The 14,629-nt window shown below is 44.8% G+C and overlaps 1 protein-coding gene across 3 annotated transcripts in view; it reads left to right on the top strand.

The window, feature by feature from the left end:
* dcaf6 (ddb1 and cul4 associated factor 6) overlaps positions 1-14,629 on the top strand; it is a 31,013-nt gene that overhangs the window by 5,593 nt on the left and 10,791 nt on the right. For all 3 annotated transcript variants that reach the window (XM_029253031.1, XM_029253029.1, XM_029253028.1), the window contains exons 2-8: positions 2,208-2,269; positions 4,228-4,320; positions 5,589-5,774; positions 5,902-6,015; positions 7,960-8,095; positions 9,486-9,697; positions 13,863-13,956. In XM_029253031.1, the coding sequence (XP_029108864.1) occupies positions 2,208-2,269; positions 4,228-4,320; positions 5,589-5,774; positions 5,902-6,015; positions 7,960-8,095; positions 9,486-9,697; positions 13,863-13,956 (897 nt within the window). The remainder of the gene's footprint in view (positions 1-2,207; positions 2,270-4,227; positions 4,321-5,588; positions 5,775-5,901; positions 6,016-7,959; positions 8,096-9,485; positions 9,698-13,862; positions 13,957-14,629) is intronic.

The raw sequence follows: 14,629 nt of genomic DNA, 5'->3' as shown, positions 1-14,629 counted from the left end.
TTACTGCTTCTGTGTTTGGTTTTTTTTTTTGCCACCAGCCAATAATGTTGTGCGAAGCTCCGTTTAGGCTCTCGGTGCAAATTTTGTACGTTGTCCTGCTGACCAACAGCTGTCAGTAGATGTCCCGGTTCTGGGTGGACGCACCCTCGGCTCTGAGTGGGCGTTTTGATCGTCCCATTGAACTTGGCGCCGAGTGTATGTAGCTTGTTCAAACCGTGGGTCATAATGAATGAGGGGAATCTCCAGTGGGAGCACTGACAGACCCCCAGAATGTCAACGACCGGGCTATGTGAACCCCAACAAAGGTTATAGATGGACACCCAACGGGAGGAACAAAAGCTGTTGAGACTTCTGCTGCAGGTGAAATCCAAGGTCTCCACTCTTCCTTTGTGAAAAATGCAAAAGCATTGTTTGATTTCTGAGGAACGTATCCATCGGTTTTGCTTCACCTTTGCTATGTTCAAAACAACTGTCGAGTTATGGAAAATGAGAAATCTATAAGGCTCGGCAGCTAACCACATTTAATAACTTGCATTTAAGTCTGTCTGTTAATGTAAAAAAACTGGTAGGGTAGTTGTTGGAGTTGCTGCCTTTGGACCCAAAGGTCGCAGGTTCGAAGTTATCACTGCATGAGGGGGGCGTGCTGGCGCAGCAGGTTTGGCCGGGTTCCGCACTCTGGCGGGTCTGGGGTTCGAGTCCCACTTTGGGTGCCTTGCGATGGACTGGCGTCCCGTCCTGGGTGTGTCCTCTCCCCCTTACGCTCTGTGGTGCTGGGTTAGGCTCCAGTTCACTGCTACCCTGCTTGTGAAAAGTGGTTTCAGCCAGTGTGTGTGGGTATTATCGCAGTAAGTTGCTTTGGAGAAAAGTATTGATGCTGACCAGCTAAATGAAGTACTGTAAATGCAAAATGTGTCGTTGGGACTATCGGAATCAGCGTTCCTCTTTCCACATGTTGTAAAAGGGTGTTAAATTTGAGACGCACTGAGTGTCCGCCGAAATCTCGTGGCACTCACGTTAGGCGCAGCAACCTGTTCTGCTAATGAAGTAATGCAGAAAGGAGTGATACCGCACAGTCGGTCCTTCTAAAGCCACGCTGCACCGGGGATGTTTGAGCAGTGGGCCTCGCATCCATTTGCCCCTTTACTCGCAGCCTCCATCCGTTCGGTGCTCGAAGGCCGGTGCCGCCCCGGTAACGGGAATCCTGCCGAGACGGAGACGGGATGCGGAGCTGTTAGTGGTGCTCCCGACGACGCTGATGAGCCTGGCGCCCATTCGTGACGTCCGAGTCGCTTGCGAAATGCCGGATACTGGTATTGATTTCCGTCCTCGCTGTTCTCGCGTCCTGCTTTTGTGTGCGATGAGATACGAGCAGTCGGTGAAAACGGAGCTGAAATAGGCTTCACGGCCCACTTGCCCTCTGGTGGGCAATTCCGTTGTCTCGCTCTCCTTCTCTAATCGAATGGGACGCTTTAATTTGGACTGGGTCGTGGACCCTGTACTCTCCGTCGCTGGTTTTATCAGCAACTGAGACGTCCTAAAATTTGTGTCGCCCCCGGGTGATGGGTGTGCGCGCTCTGATCGTCTTCTGTGTCCATGTGGAATCGTTGCTGTATGTAATATGTTGTTTTGTGAGGAAGGGAAGCTCGGGACACAATGGGAGATCCTTTTCGGTGCCACACGTTCCAACTTCAAGTACAGTCTACAGTTGGCGGTCTCATGGTTAGGGCTCTTTTTACAATGAAGGTTGTTACCTTGTGCTTTACCTGAATTTCTCCACTAAAATATCCCTGCTGCATAAGTGGTGAGATCTCTACCTTCTGTGCATTTTTTTTTTTTGTTTTTTTTTCTGAACAACTTGGTAACCAAAATGTAAGGTTGCCATGCCCTTGTGTGCTGGACAGTCTGTTGGTCTTGGTGCCCATAATTTTTTTTTTTTTTTTTTTTTTTTTTCCTTTTTCTTTTTTTCTCTCCTCTCCTCTTCTAGTATTGTATTAATTTCCCTTGTCTGTTTATGATACAAATTTCAGATTTTCTTTTTTTTGGAAAGTTTATGTTGGCAACTGCAATATATAGAAATAACTTTAACGGAATTAAATATTTGCTTTCTGTTGTTGGATTTCATAGTTTCTCATACACAGTTTGCACCTGGATTGATGTCTAGGAAAACTGCATTTAGATGTAATGCTCGGGTGTGTGTCTGGTTCCAGGGAGAAGAGAGTTCGTGCAGAGGCTCAAACTCGAAGCTACACTCAACGTTCACGATGGCTGTGTGAGTACCAGAATGGGGAAGGAAGGGGGGGGGGTTCACAGCAAGAGCTCAGACTGTGTCTGACTATTTCAACATTAGGAAATCTGTTTCTCCATCCTCGTGCTCACTCGTTCTGCAACGATTGCACAACTGGAAAGTCACAAAGTGTTTTCATTGCACCTTTTCTACCCAGATGTCGTACATCTCTTAGTATCACCACCTCAAAGTTAAAATAGACCCTTTGTGGAATTTTTTGCATTGTCAGTAATATAACATACTAACATGTTATATACACTCCGCTTTATTTCACTTTAGGTGACATGATCTGATGATATATGCTTTATGCAATCTATTTTAGCTGGGGACGGAAATGCTGCCTCGATTTACGATCGCCACCAGAAGTCACTTTTTCACTTTCTAGCCATTTTAATAAAAAGTAACTTGAAGGGATCACAAAATGCAATCACTGCTACACATTCAAACACTGACTGAAACCCAAGTCTCTGGGGGGCACAGCGAGTAACGCTGCTGTCTCACAGCGACTGGGTGGTGTGAGAGGATGTGGGTTTGATCCCTGATCAGCCTGTGTGGAATTTGCATGTTCTCCCCATGTCTGCGTGGGTTTTCTCTGAGTGCTCTGGTTTCCTCCCACAGTCCAAAGACATGCTGTTCAGGTTCACCTATAGTGTGTGAGTGACAGAGAGAGTGTGTTCCACTGATGTATGGACGAGTGACCCATTGTAAGTAGTGTATCTTGTAGTGTAAGTCACCTTACATATAATAAGGTGTGTGGGTGATAACACTAAATAGCGACTTCCAATGAACTCTTTATCGGACGCTTTTTTCCAAATGAATAAATGGAAATGTAAAATGTAAACCATCATGCATGCAATTGGCCCAAGATGGAGAGGAGACAGGGAAGGCCTGCACCTAGATTTTGGACAATGAGGTGTGGTATTGGGTGAGCCATTCTGACAAGTCAGGGAAACACGGTAGACCTTTACCTCCACTCTGATTTACATGGGACATGCCATCAACTGCAGTCCCGAAGACCCAAGATCGTGTTGAGAAGTGAGCTGCTCTCTTTACGTTGGGCTGATAATCAGGTCTTTTTGATTAAGCTTGCTCATCAGTAACCGTCAATCCCAGTGCAGGGTCTCAGTAGTCCAGAGCATATCCCGGATGCATAGGGAGCGATGGGGCAGCGTACATTCCGAATGGGATGATAGCCTTTCAGTGTAGTCTGTCTGTCAACCACGCACACGCACAGAGGGCAATTTGGAATTCATCTAAAACACGTGTCTTTGGACTGTGGGAGGAAACCCACATAGACACGGAAAGAACCTGCAAGCTCCACACACACTGGATGGGATCAAACCCACATTTAATTGCGCAAACCTGTAAGGCACCAGTGCCTGTTCTACAAAAGGGAGGGCACGTTAGCACGGCGGGCTTGACCGGGCCCTGCTCTCTGGTGGGTCTGGGGTTCAGGTCCTGCTTGGGGTGCCTTGTGATGGACTGGCATCTCGTCCTGGGTGTATCCCCTCTCCCTCCAGCCTCCTGCCCTGTGTTGCTGGGTAAGGCTCCAGCTCGCTGCGACCCTGCTTGGGACGAGCGGCTTCAGCAAGTGTGTGTGTGTGTGTGTGTTCTACAAAAGCAAAGCACTCAACGTTTCATTGTAATGTGTGTGGATTCTTCTATTTTTTTCTCTTTTTTTTTTTTTTTTTTTAATAAAAAAATGCATTTCTTACATTCAGGCACTTTAAGATTTTATTTAGCCCAGAACATTTTACAAAGACATCTTGTGCTAAAGCACAGGATTGCGTAGTTTGGGTGCCAAGGTGTAAGTGTCAGCGCAGCCTCTGTACTGGGCATTCAACTGAAAACACTTCCATAGGAAGCAAGAGGGGACAGTTGCAGTTGCGGCTCATTCTATCGACTTCCCCAGATGTTCTTTGCTTTCTTCTGCCTGTCTGCAGGTGAACACAATATGCTGGAATGACACAGGGGAGTACATCCTTTCAGGATCCGATGACACTAACTTAGTCATCACCAACCCATACAACAGGAAGGTAAGATGCGAGTTTGTGAAAGAAAGGAGTCGACAGATTACCCATGAACCTTTGCAGGCGACAAACCACACCAAATCGCTGAGCTCTTCTTACGACAGAGGTGGCACAGTTCTTAATAAATTGTTCTTCTATTTGTTACGTAACCCCATTTATTTTCATTCTCTGTCGGAGGAGCAGGGAGCTCGGTATGTTACGACCGTTGCCTTGTCGTCGGAAGGTTCCGGATTCAAATCTCCACTTCTGCAACAGTTACCATAAATTGCAAAAAATTGGTTTACTAACATGGTATTTTTCCATGAACAAAACTGTCTGCCTTATAAAGGTTAATAATATAGCTGATGCAGTGGATGGTAACTATACTGGTCGTGTGATATTTATATTCACTCAGGTATTTTAACTGTTTAAGGACCATACACAAGTTTACTACAAAAGTTGGTTTTGCATAGTATATTTAGTTTGTGAGGGAAAGTCTCACTGTTAATTATGATAGTAGAAGTGAGTTTATCTTTTCCAAAAATAGCCCAACACATTTGTTTGTTTCAGTTGTAGCCCCAAGTATTAATGCATCTTCTTGTGATGCTATGATTTCGTCTAATAAGCCCAGCTATGTTTATCGTAGGGTACTTCCCAGTGAAGCAGTTGGATGGAAATGCGGTTGATGGTTTGTTTTGCACCACTTGTGAACACCGTGTGCTCTGTCGATTGTTTCCTGTAGGAAGTGTCTTAAGGGATGAACAGTGGGTGGATTATTTTGATTGCCAAAAAAGCTTCCTGTTTATCTCCTTTAGACAGTGGGCAATCAGTGGGTTTTTTTTTTTTTTTTTTTTTTTTTTTTTTTAAAGGACCCTATCGCCTGTTAGTTCCTCCGCTTGGTTACAGGTGACCTTACCCCGAGGGCTCGACCACGCTCACGTTGCTGGCCTGCCGGCCTGCTATCGTTATATTTATCTGTGTGAATCAGCTTTACTCAATAAGCTGCATTTGAGGTGGTGTGAATGGATGTGAAAAGGCGTTCAGCCTTGCTTTACATTCTTATAAAAGAGGAATTTTTTTTTTTATTTTTATTGTTAATTCCTGTGTATCTGGTGGCAGCCTTCAAAAATATCTAAAGGACAATGTATTTCTATGAACGCACCAGTGCTCCTGGGTTTATGTGGCTGTATGTGTTGGGGTTTGTGTGTAAACTCACCCGTGTTTGTATCATCGGACTATGAAAGTGGAAGAGGCTTTGTCACGTAACAGCATGTTAACGTCACCCCCTCGGCCAGGTCAAGGCCACTATTCGCTCAGGACACCGGGCCAACATCTTCAGCGCCAAGTTCTTGCCTCATACGAACGATCAGCAGATTGTTTCCTGCTCTGGAGATGGCATCATCTTCTACACTAACACGGAGAAGAGCGCAGAAATCAACAGGCAGTGCCAGTTCACGTGTCACTATGGCACGGCCTATGAGGTGGGGGTCACATGACACCAAACTGCTCTACCAAGTAGTGCTGTTATTGCTACTCTTTTAGCTCACCTTCTGCTATGGATGCTGAGAGGCTTAGTAAGTCCTCCACTTCCTTCTTCTTTGTTGGCAGATCATGACGGTCCCCAATGACCCCTACACCTTCTTGTCGTGCGGTGAAGATGGGACCGTCCGGTGGTTCGACATTCGCATGAAGACCAGCTGCACAAAAGAAGATTGTAAAGATGTAAGAAGGGGGTCAGGGACTTGTGGGAAGACTGTCACTCATGCCCCTCCTCCCTGAACACAGGCTGGATTTTGGAGCTTAGTTTGTGGTTTGCGTCGTTTGAATTTGGGCTCTCTGTTCTGGTGCAGTTTGAATGGGAGTCCCCTGGTATGTCTGCTTCATTGGTAACCAGTAGTGAGGCTCACGCTGTTCTTCCATGCTGTGTTTTTTTTTTTTTTTTTTAAAAATAAGCATTCCCCCAACAAAGACCTTTAGAAATGGGCACATGGTCATCAAAGTACATCTGGTTTGTCGAGTACTGTGCTGTCAGGTGTCAGTGCTACTTGCTGTGCCTCCCTGAGCCTGAAAATGAGTCCACGTATGTGAAACAAGGGCAGAAGATCAAAAGGTTGCAATATTTTAAAGGTATGGTCATGTAGCGCTCTTAAGTTCTGGGGAGGGTCTCCAAACATTCCATATTTCCTTAGAATGATCATGCAGAAGAAATGTTAATTTTTCACGTTAAAGAAAATTAAACACTGAAATCATCCACTTATTTTTAACAAAGGGAACTTTGTGTGCAGATCATAGCGCTAAAACACATTTCATTTCTCAGTATATGAAGGTAAGTGCTCTAGCTGCTGTAGCATCACCAAATAAGGAATTTGAGTTGTGGTTTAAAAAGAGGAGGACTAATCAAACTTTTTGTTTTTTGAATTTTTGGAGTGAACCCCATTCCAGTACACTTGTATCCCATCACATTCCCAGAAAAAACACAAAGTGCCCAGAAAGACCTCACATTTAAAAGAGCGCTGAGATCTTCCACCTATGAAGATGCACTGGGGTGGGAAGGTGGGAATGGATGAGCTTCACATTTTTTTTTCTTGGATGCTGAGGCAGGGAACACTTCAGCACATATAGATGACCTTCCATCATCTCCAAACGACCAGGTATAATGCTGAGTTACAGATCTGCTGCACCTGAACCTGTATGTTGATATGTTGTAATGAGATGAGAACTAATAGGTCAAGGACTAATAACTCATCATGACCAAAAAGTCATTGAGGAGGAGAAGCAGGGAGAACTTGCAATGGAATGAGCTCTCCATATGAGGGCAAAGCAGCCACACTTTCACATGGAAAGCTTTTGTAATGTTCGCATGGGGCCTGCAGAAATTACCTTCCTTGAGTTTTATCTGCATCATTTCGGAAGTTTAAAGCATAGTTAATGTGGACATTTTAGGTCAGAGATATCAGGACGTCACCTGTCTTCCTGATTGTGTAGCTCAGACATCTCGGTTTCTCAAATAGAGATCCTGCTGAGAAGGTCTGCAAAAATAAAAGGAATGTGTTATTGACCCCCTTTTTTTTTCCTTAAAAAAAAAAAAAAGCAGTGTTGTACGAATGGGCAGCCCGAGCATTATGGACCTGATGCAGTGGTGCCACTTTTCTCATTTCATATCTGAGATTGGGCTAAAGCTGTGAAAGACAGCTCTGATATGTTGCTCAGGTCACTTAATGCATTCTGATCATATGTTTTTTTTTTTTTTTTATTGCTGTGAGGAATTTGTCCATTCTTTGTCGATTGTAAACATTACTCTGTTTTTAAAATGAATTTCTTTTTCAGGTAGTGGTGAGACATGGGGCTGGGTTTGGGACAGAAATCCCCAAAGGGGAGTGAATGCAATATCTCCAGTAAATGATGTTTCTGCACAGTGCCCAGTTTATATAATGGATTTTACAATATGGAGGAAAAAAGAATCACTGAGTGCAGTTTGTATTTGTCTGGAGGACTAGAAAGGGGTATTGGGAATATAGAATTTTCCAGAAGGCTTGGTGCTCTAAGTGAGGACTGTGTCACAGATTGGTGTCTGGGTTCCAAAGCCACATTCCCTTTTCGCTACCTCCAGGTTCCATCCAACCCAACAGTGTGTCTCCTTTTTCCTGCTGTCTTGTCTTCCACCAGGACATTCTCATTAACTGCCGGCGGGCCGCCACCTCTATCTCCATCTGCCCGCTGATCCCCTATTACCTGGCCGTTGGATGCTCTGACAGCTCGGTACGCATCTATGACAGGAGAATGCTGGGAACCAGAGCCACAGGTGAGCGTCACCACCTCATTGCACTTCCTCAAGATGGCACACATCCCCAAGTTCATTTCCCGTGCCCTTTATTTACCAGCACATCTATAACACATACATGTGCTGGCTGCACTCCTTTGGAAATTGTCAAAATGGCCACATCTGTCATCATGTAATCACAGGAACTTTGCACAACATCAAAGTATTTTCATACCGACATGTCCGTATTCAATTTTTTCTGGCATTCTTAAAAAGTATGTTTTGAGATAGCATTGTAATGACCTGCGTTACCCCGAGTTTGAGCGAGAAATCTGTTTGTTGTAAATAATTGCATTATGGGAAAAATGTGAGTAAAGTAAGTGTGCAACCGGTGGGGGGACTTATGTAGCAAAATAAAGGGGTGACCGTGTTTTTCAATGGAGAAAAAAGCCTGGGGGTGCTAAGCAGGCTGGGAAGGCTGGCTTGAGGTGCAGGTCCTTGAGGAAACGGGGTCCTTGGACCAAGAGCATTATTTCCCTGTGTGCCGGTGTTCTAATAAAACGTTCGCAATGAATGCTGCCTGGGTGTTCTCCCTTGTTTCATCCGAACCCAGAGTGCTGCGTGCCACAGTATGCTTGGCAGCCAATCTCTTTGGCCTTTTTTTTTTTTTTTAAACTAGAGTTTTACATTTATTTATCTGATGCTTTTCTCCAAATCTATCAAATGTTAATCTATCTACCGTTTGCACAGCTGGGTAATTTTACTGGAGCATTTAGGGGTAAGTACCTTGCTCATTACTATGGGCAGAGGTAAGATTTGAACCTGCAATCTTTGGGTCCAAAGGCAGCAGCTCTAACCACTATGCTACCAGCTGACCCCAACTATTTTAATTGTTTTCCATGAGTAGCAGGACTCTCTCTGTCCAGTGACGTCCATAAGTGTGTCCAGTGCTGCTGCACGCCCTTCTCCACACTGGTCAGCGGAAGTGTGTGAAGACAGGCAGTGGGTACGTTCAGATGACGGGCTGCAGAAAGCACTGTGGTCATGTGACCTAGGTGCTGGTCCCTCACAGGCCTTGTCTATGTGCTGTGATTTAATCGCGGGTGACAGCCGACACTCTGTGGCCCAGCTGTCCTCCATACTGTGTGACTCGGGCCAAACTGGATCTACTTGTTGACCATTTGCTGGACATGTGGGGGGGCTGGTGGCTTGGGTCATGTTTTATTTCCACTCGTTGCTTCACGGAGGAAGTCATGAGCATCAGTGCAGAACTATTTGCTAAGCTCTCACCCATGGGCTTCTGTAGATGCCATCTGGAGTTTTTATTGATCCTCGAAAATCATGCCAGATGACCTTGTCTCACCTCAACGCAGTCTGAAGCACAAAGGAGACAATTTGAGGAGCTGTAATGTCGTCTCCCTTTGATGTGCAGGCAACTACATGGGCCGTGGGACAACGGGCATGTGTGTGCGCTTTGTCCCAGCACATCTTACCAGCAAGTCATGCCGCGTGACCTCGCTGTGCTACAGCGGCGATGGGCAGGAGATCCTGGTCAGCTACTCCTCCGACTACATCTACCTGTTCGACCCCAAGGATGACCAGGCCCGGGAGCTCAAGGGGGCATCTGAGGAGAGGAGGGAGGAGGTGAGAGCACTGCTGCCATTCTTCCAGGATGATCTCATGCAAAATAACATGGAGACCAGATGTGTAGTAATCATTTTATCAAAAAAGGCTTCGAAAAATGCTTAAAATTTTGTTCTATTTGTTCAGCTGATGAATTTGTCCAAAACACCTGTTTGATAATAAGTTATTCAACCATTTATATAGCAGGGTATTCTTGATTCATGGTGATTATCTAGATTAAGGGTATTACCCAGGACCTTATGACTGAAATTTAAAGACTGCTGTTCTTGTCAAAGCTGTTTGTCCCAAGTAAAATTCTCCAAAATCTAAGGAGCACCAATATGTATGCAATCCTTTTCGAGGGCAGAGAACCAAAGGTCTTCTTGAGCTTGGTATCACTTTATAACATCTTGCATACCCTTAGCGAGGTGTATGATCGTGTGGCATCATGGGGGGTGCATTGTAGCACTGTGGGAGAGCGAAACTGAAGCGCTGCCCTTAATTCTGCCTTGGCCTGACAGCAGCTGAACATCATGACCGTTTTGCTTCTGCCTCTTCCAAACCGCGGCCTACGGAGTCGGTGAACCCAAGATTCAACCTGTTTTGACTGTGATGTCTTAATGGGTTGGAGAACAAACCAAGAACCTTGTCCAGTTGGCCAGACGGGAGCCATCTAACTTCCTCCAGCCCAGAGGAACGTACCAGTTTTCTGTCGGTAGAGCGTCTTTCAGAAACATCACAGCGATGTTGATAAACCCACGCCTACCAACAACTTGGCTTCACGTGGACACAGTTGAGTGGGTGTCCGCGTTCAAAATGTCAAGATTCATGGCTGTGTGTGTTTTGTTGTAGGGCTGTGCTTTACTGAGGTTTCCTGCACTACAGCTGTAACTGGAGTTGTACACTGCTCAGAGAGAACTTTACAGCAAGTGTCAGGTTCGTGGCAGAAATCAGGAAGACGGCGAGGCGTCGGCTTCAGCGCAGGCTTTATTCGAGCAATTGCACGAGCGAGGGCACAATAATTCCTAAGTGCTCACACCAAAGACATGTTCCAGCAGGTCTTTGTAGTCGTTCATAGCATGGAGTAGCATAAATCACACATTACAGGAATTGCATCCAAGTAGCCAATGTAGAAGATATAAGATTCTCTTCTGTGTATCAGTTGCTTTATTTCATTTCAGGTTGACCATTATGCATGTTCTAGGCAGATCATGGAACAGCCTCTTCGTCAAAACCATCATCAGCGTAGTGTGGCACCCGTAGCACCAGACCAGGAAGGTGAATCAGATTGGGCCCATTTTGGAATTAATCTTCTGTAGGTTCCATGGAAACTGAAAATAAAGCAATTGGACGGCACTAACTGTGGAATACCTATTTATTATGATGCGCACAAAGGTGTTTTGCCATTCATACACCACAGATAAGGTCCGGTGCAGTTCAGGGCTATTTTTGCACTACGGTGAAGAAATTTGCCCAGGGAGCCATGGAGCGTAATTAATGTCGACCAGTACAATGGTCAGGAAATTCTAATGTTCATGTCAGTTCAGTTGATTTCATTATATTTCAGTATATTTTACTTCAATTTATATACAACAGGTTGTTTCTAAACTCTTAACAAAGAGCAGTGCAAATAGTGCCAAATGTTTTTCTCACATGTGAAAGGTTTTGTTTTCAAACTGTTATTCTGATGCACCTTGTAGAAGACCGCTAGTGTTCTCAGTGGGTATTTTCTCCCTCCTTTCACATTAAGTGTTGGTGGAAGGCAAAGGAGAGTCGTTTTCCCGGGACAGTTACATCAGTGTAGGAACAGCTGTGACCATGAATAACCCCATGAGGGACAGGAAGAGGCGGGTCATGTGTCTGACATAGCAGCGGAGATTAGGCCATGATCCAGCCCCTCTAAGAGCTACTGATAGACTCCTATCTCTCTCTTCGTCAACATGGCTATGGCACAAGAATTGAGATGTACATGGTGTGGGCAGGGATGCAGGGGGTAATGATGTTGAAGGTAGCCTTCGGGGAAGCATGGTAATGGTACCTGGCACAATAAAACTGGTGGTTATGTCTGAATCCAGCAGGTGCATTTGCAGCCTTGAGTTATGGGCTAGAAGTTGAGGTGAGAAGAAGCCATCAGAAGCACTAATGGATTAGACACCAGGGGCTTGTTAGGAATCCACAGTCAGCAAATGTAAACATGGGACCCTCTGTAGAGAACATGTAATGCTACAGCGATCTTTTCTACAGTTGAGTAGTGTGGAGAAATGGATGAGAAGAATTTGTGGTTCTCCAACTTGCGGAGTCCAACTCAAATCAGTCCGAGGTTGATTCCTTGCGTGATCCGTATGGAATACTTTTTTTTTTTTTTTGTAAGGACTTTGTCACTCGCAAGGCAAGGGCACCAGCTGGACCCCCCTCCCTTTCTCTGGCTTTAGCCCCATGTGTTCAGCTGTACCCAAATCCTTGTCTCTCTCCCCCCACACCCTTCCCTGAATGCCTTTCCAAAAACAGAGCTGGTCTCATATGATGATCAGTCAGAGACAGAAATAGTCCAGGACAGGGACACCACAAAGCAAATCACAGTGTCTCTTACACCATGTTAGCTGTGAGAACGACGTAATCCAAGTGAAACGCTCTGGGAAATCGCATGAATAGGCCAGGGGACAGGTTGAAAACCTCACTTTAACCAGGGGTGTCCTCCTAGAGCCTGTGTGAAGGTGGTTGGGTAATGCTCTCCCCACCGTCTCAGCACCTCTTCCTCTGAGCAGAGCACGGAGGCGCTAATGGGATTCTGCAGACTGCCAGCGAGCCCCCGCAGTGTGGGAGGGGGCACTGTCATCGTGTTTAACATGCCGCTCGATGCTCCCCAGGCCTTCACTGAAAGCAAACACCTAAAGCAAAACACTTGGAGATAAATAATTACTGAGGATGTTTTGCTTGTAGTACATGCTGGGATTACATATTACACCTATGTCCCGTTTATGTATTTAGCAAATTAGTTTTATCGTGTTATTTGAATACACCCACTCCTCACATAATGGGTTTAACTTGTTCCGTGAAGCCTTTTGTTAGGTGACTTCGTTGATGGGAGGACAGATCAGCCTTATTTCTTATGGGGGGTGAAAATTGATCCCCAGACTTAAAATTTTGCTTAAAATTAATTCAAATTTCAGAGTAAAAATTATTTATTTATTTATTTAGTGATATTACCAAAATATGGTATCTATACCAAGAAATGCTCTTGCTGTGATCTGGATGGAGGCATTTTGGTAGTTTGGGTGTATTTGGTTCATAAGATCACTGCCTATGTCTTTCACTCTGCAAAACGCCAGGGCGTTACACTGTTAGAGATGCAGTGTGATGTTGCTAACAAATGTCTCACGCTACATGACCTTCATTTGATTGTGAGATTAAGGCTGAATTTATACTAATGTCAGGATATTCATGTTATTAAAGCTATTTATTACCCAGCTGTATCATGGTTAAATCACTGTAAATTGCTTAACGTAGTATATCATTTTGGAGAAATAGTGACCTAAATGAATTATAGTATTGAATCTGTCTCACTTGTGATTTATATTGACCTTTATTTATTTATTTATTTATTTATTTATTTATTTATTTTATATTTGTATGGACTAGTTGAGATTGTCCGTGAGACAAGAGGCAGGAAATGCATTATTAGTTTTGTTTGAACAAGTGTCATTGTTAATAAAATGAAGGGAAATGGCCAGATTAACACCACTGATGGAGAACCAAGTGTGTGTCTCTATTCAGATACTGATATAAGCTGTCGCTCAGAATTAAATACACGGTCACTCTACTTCTGAAAAAGGTAACAGGCAAACATGTTGTACAGATTAATAAGTCTTGTATGAATAAATTTATATTCATAAGCCATTTTTGCAGCTCTGTGGCACCCTGAGGGTTTGGTGGTATAGTGAAGTTTTCCGTATTTTTCTTTAAATTTAAAAGCATTTGTGTTTTAAATTAAATGGTGTGTTGAAATGACCTTGGAAGTGTGGTAAATTGTGTGTGGCTGTGGCTGTGGCTGTATGTATCCTGCCCTTTGAGCGCTCAGGTTGTGCTCCATCCACATTTGCAGTAGAGCCTCCAGTAGATGTTGAAGCCCCGCAGCCCACTGTGCTGCAGCTGACGGTGTTTGTGTTGCCCTTTCTCCACCGCACAGCTACGTCAGCCCCCGGTGAAGCGCCTGCGCTTGCGGGGGGACTGGTCCGACACTGGACCCCGGGCACGTCCTGAGAGCGAGAGGGAACGGGACGGTAAGGACGTCTCAATGTAGACCTCTGTCGTTTCTCAGGCTGTGACATGTTTTTACCTTCCGCTGTGAGGGACTTTACGTTGACCCTTGATTTAAAGAGACACAGTTCTCCTGGTCCCACCTCAAGAAGTCTGACATCAGAAATGTCTCCACTTAGAAAAACTTAGCACAAGTATGTACACTCACTCCTCACATAGCGGGGAAAATTTGTTCCTTGAAATCACCCTGTTGTGAAGGAGTCCAGTTACCGTTATTTCTTATGGGATGAATTTTCCTTGATGAAAAATGTGTCACTTAAAATGCTGTAAAGTGTTTCTTTTTTTTTTTTTTTTTTTTTCCTATGGCAATGAAAACGCCAAAATATTTAGTAATATGTAATTTTGTAATAAATTACTTTGAGCACTACGCTGCAATGGACTGGCATCCTATCCAGGGTGAACCCCCCTCTGTCTTACACCCAGTGTGTATTACACACATGGCTAAGTGTGTCTCCACCACTGCTACTGTGGTGTGTGTTCAGGCTGTATCCTTCCTCCTCTCTGGAAAAGTATCGGCCCTGGGCCTAATCTCCTCCATCTCCTTATCGCCAAGGAAGTCTTGCCGTGAGTGCAACGCTGATCCCGCTGAGAGGATGGTCTCATTTGCCCTGGCAAAGGAAGCTCACTCCAGGGCGT

The sequence above is a fragment of the Scleropages formosus genome, chromosome 1 (assembly GCF_900964775.1).
Source record: "Scleropages formosus chromosome 1, fSclFor1.1, whole genome shotgun sequence".
Taxonomy (NCBI): Eukaryota; Metazoa; Chordata; class Actinopteri; order Osteoglossiformes; family Osteoglossidae; genus Scleropages; species Scleropages formosus.
The sequence above is the reverse complement of the archived record's forward strand: the minus strand, read 5'-3'. Positions and strand labels throughout refer to the sequence as shown.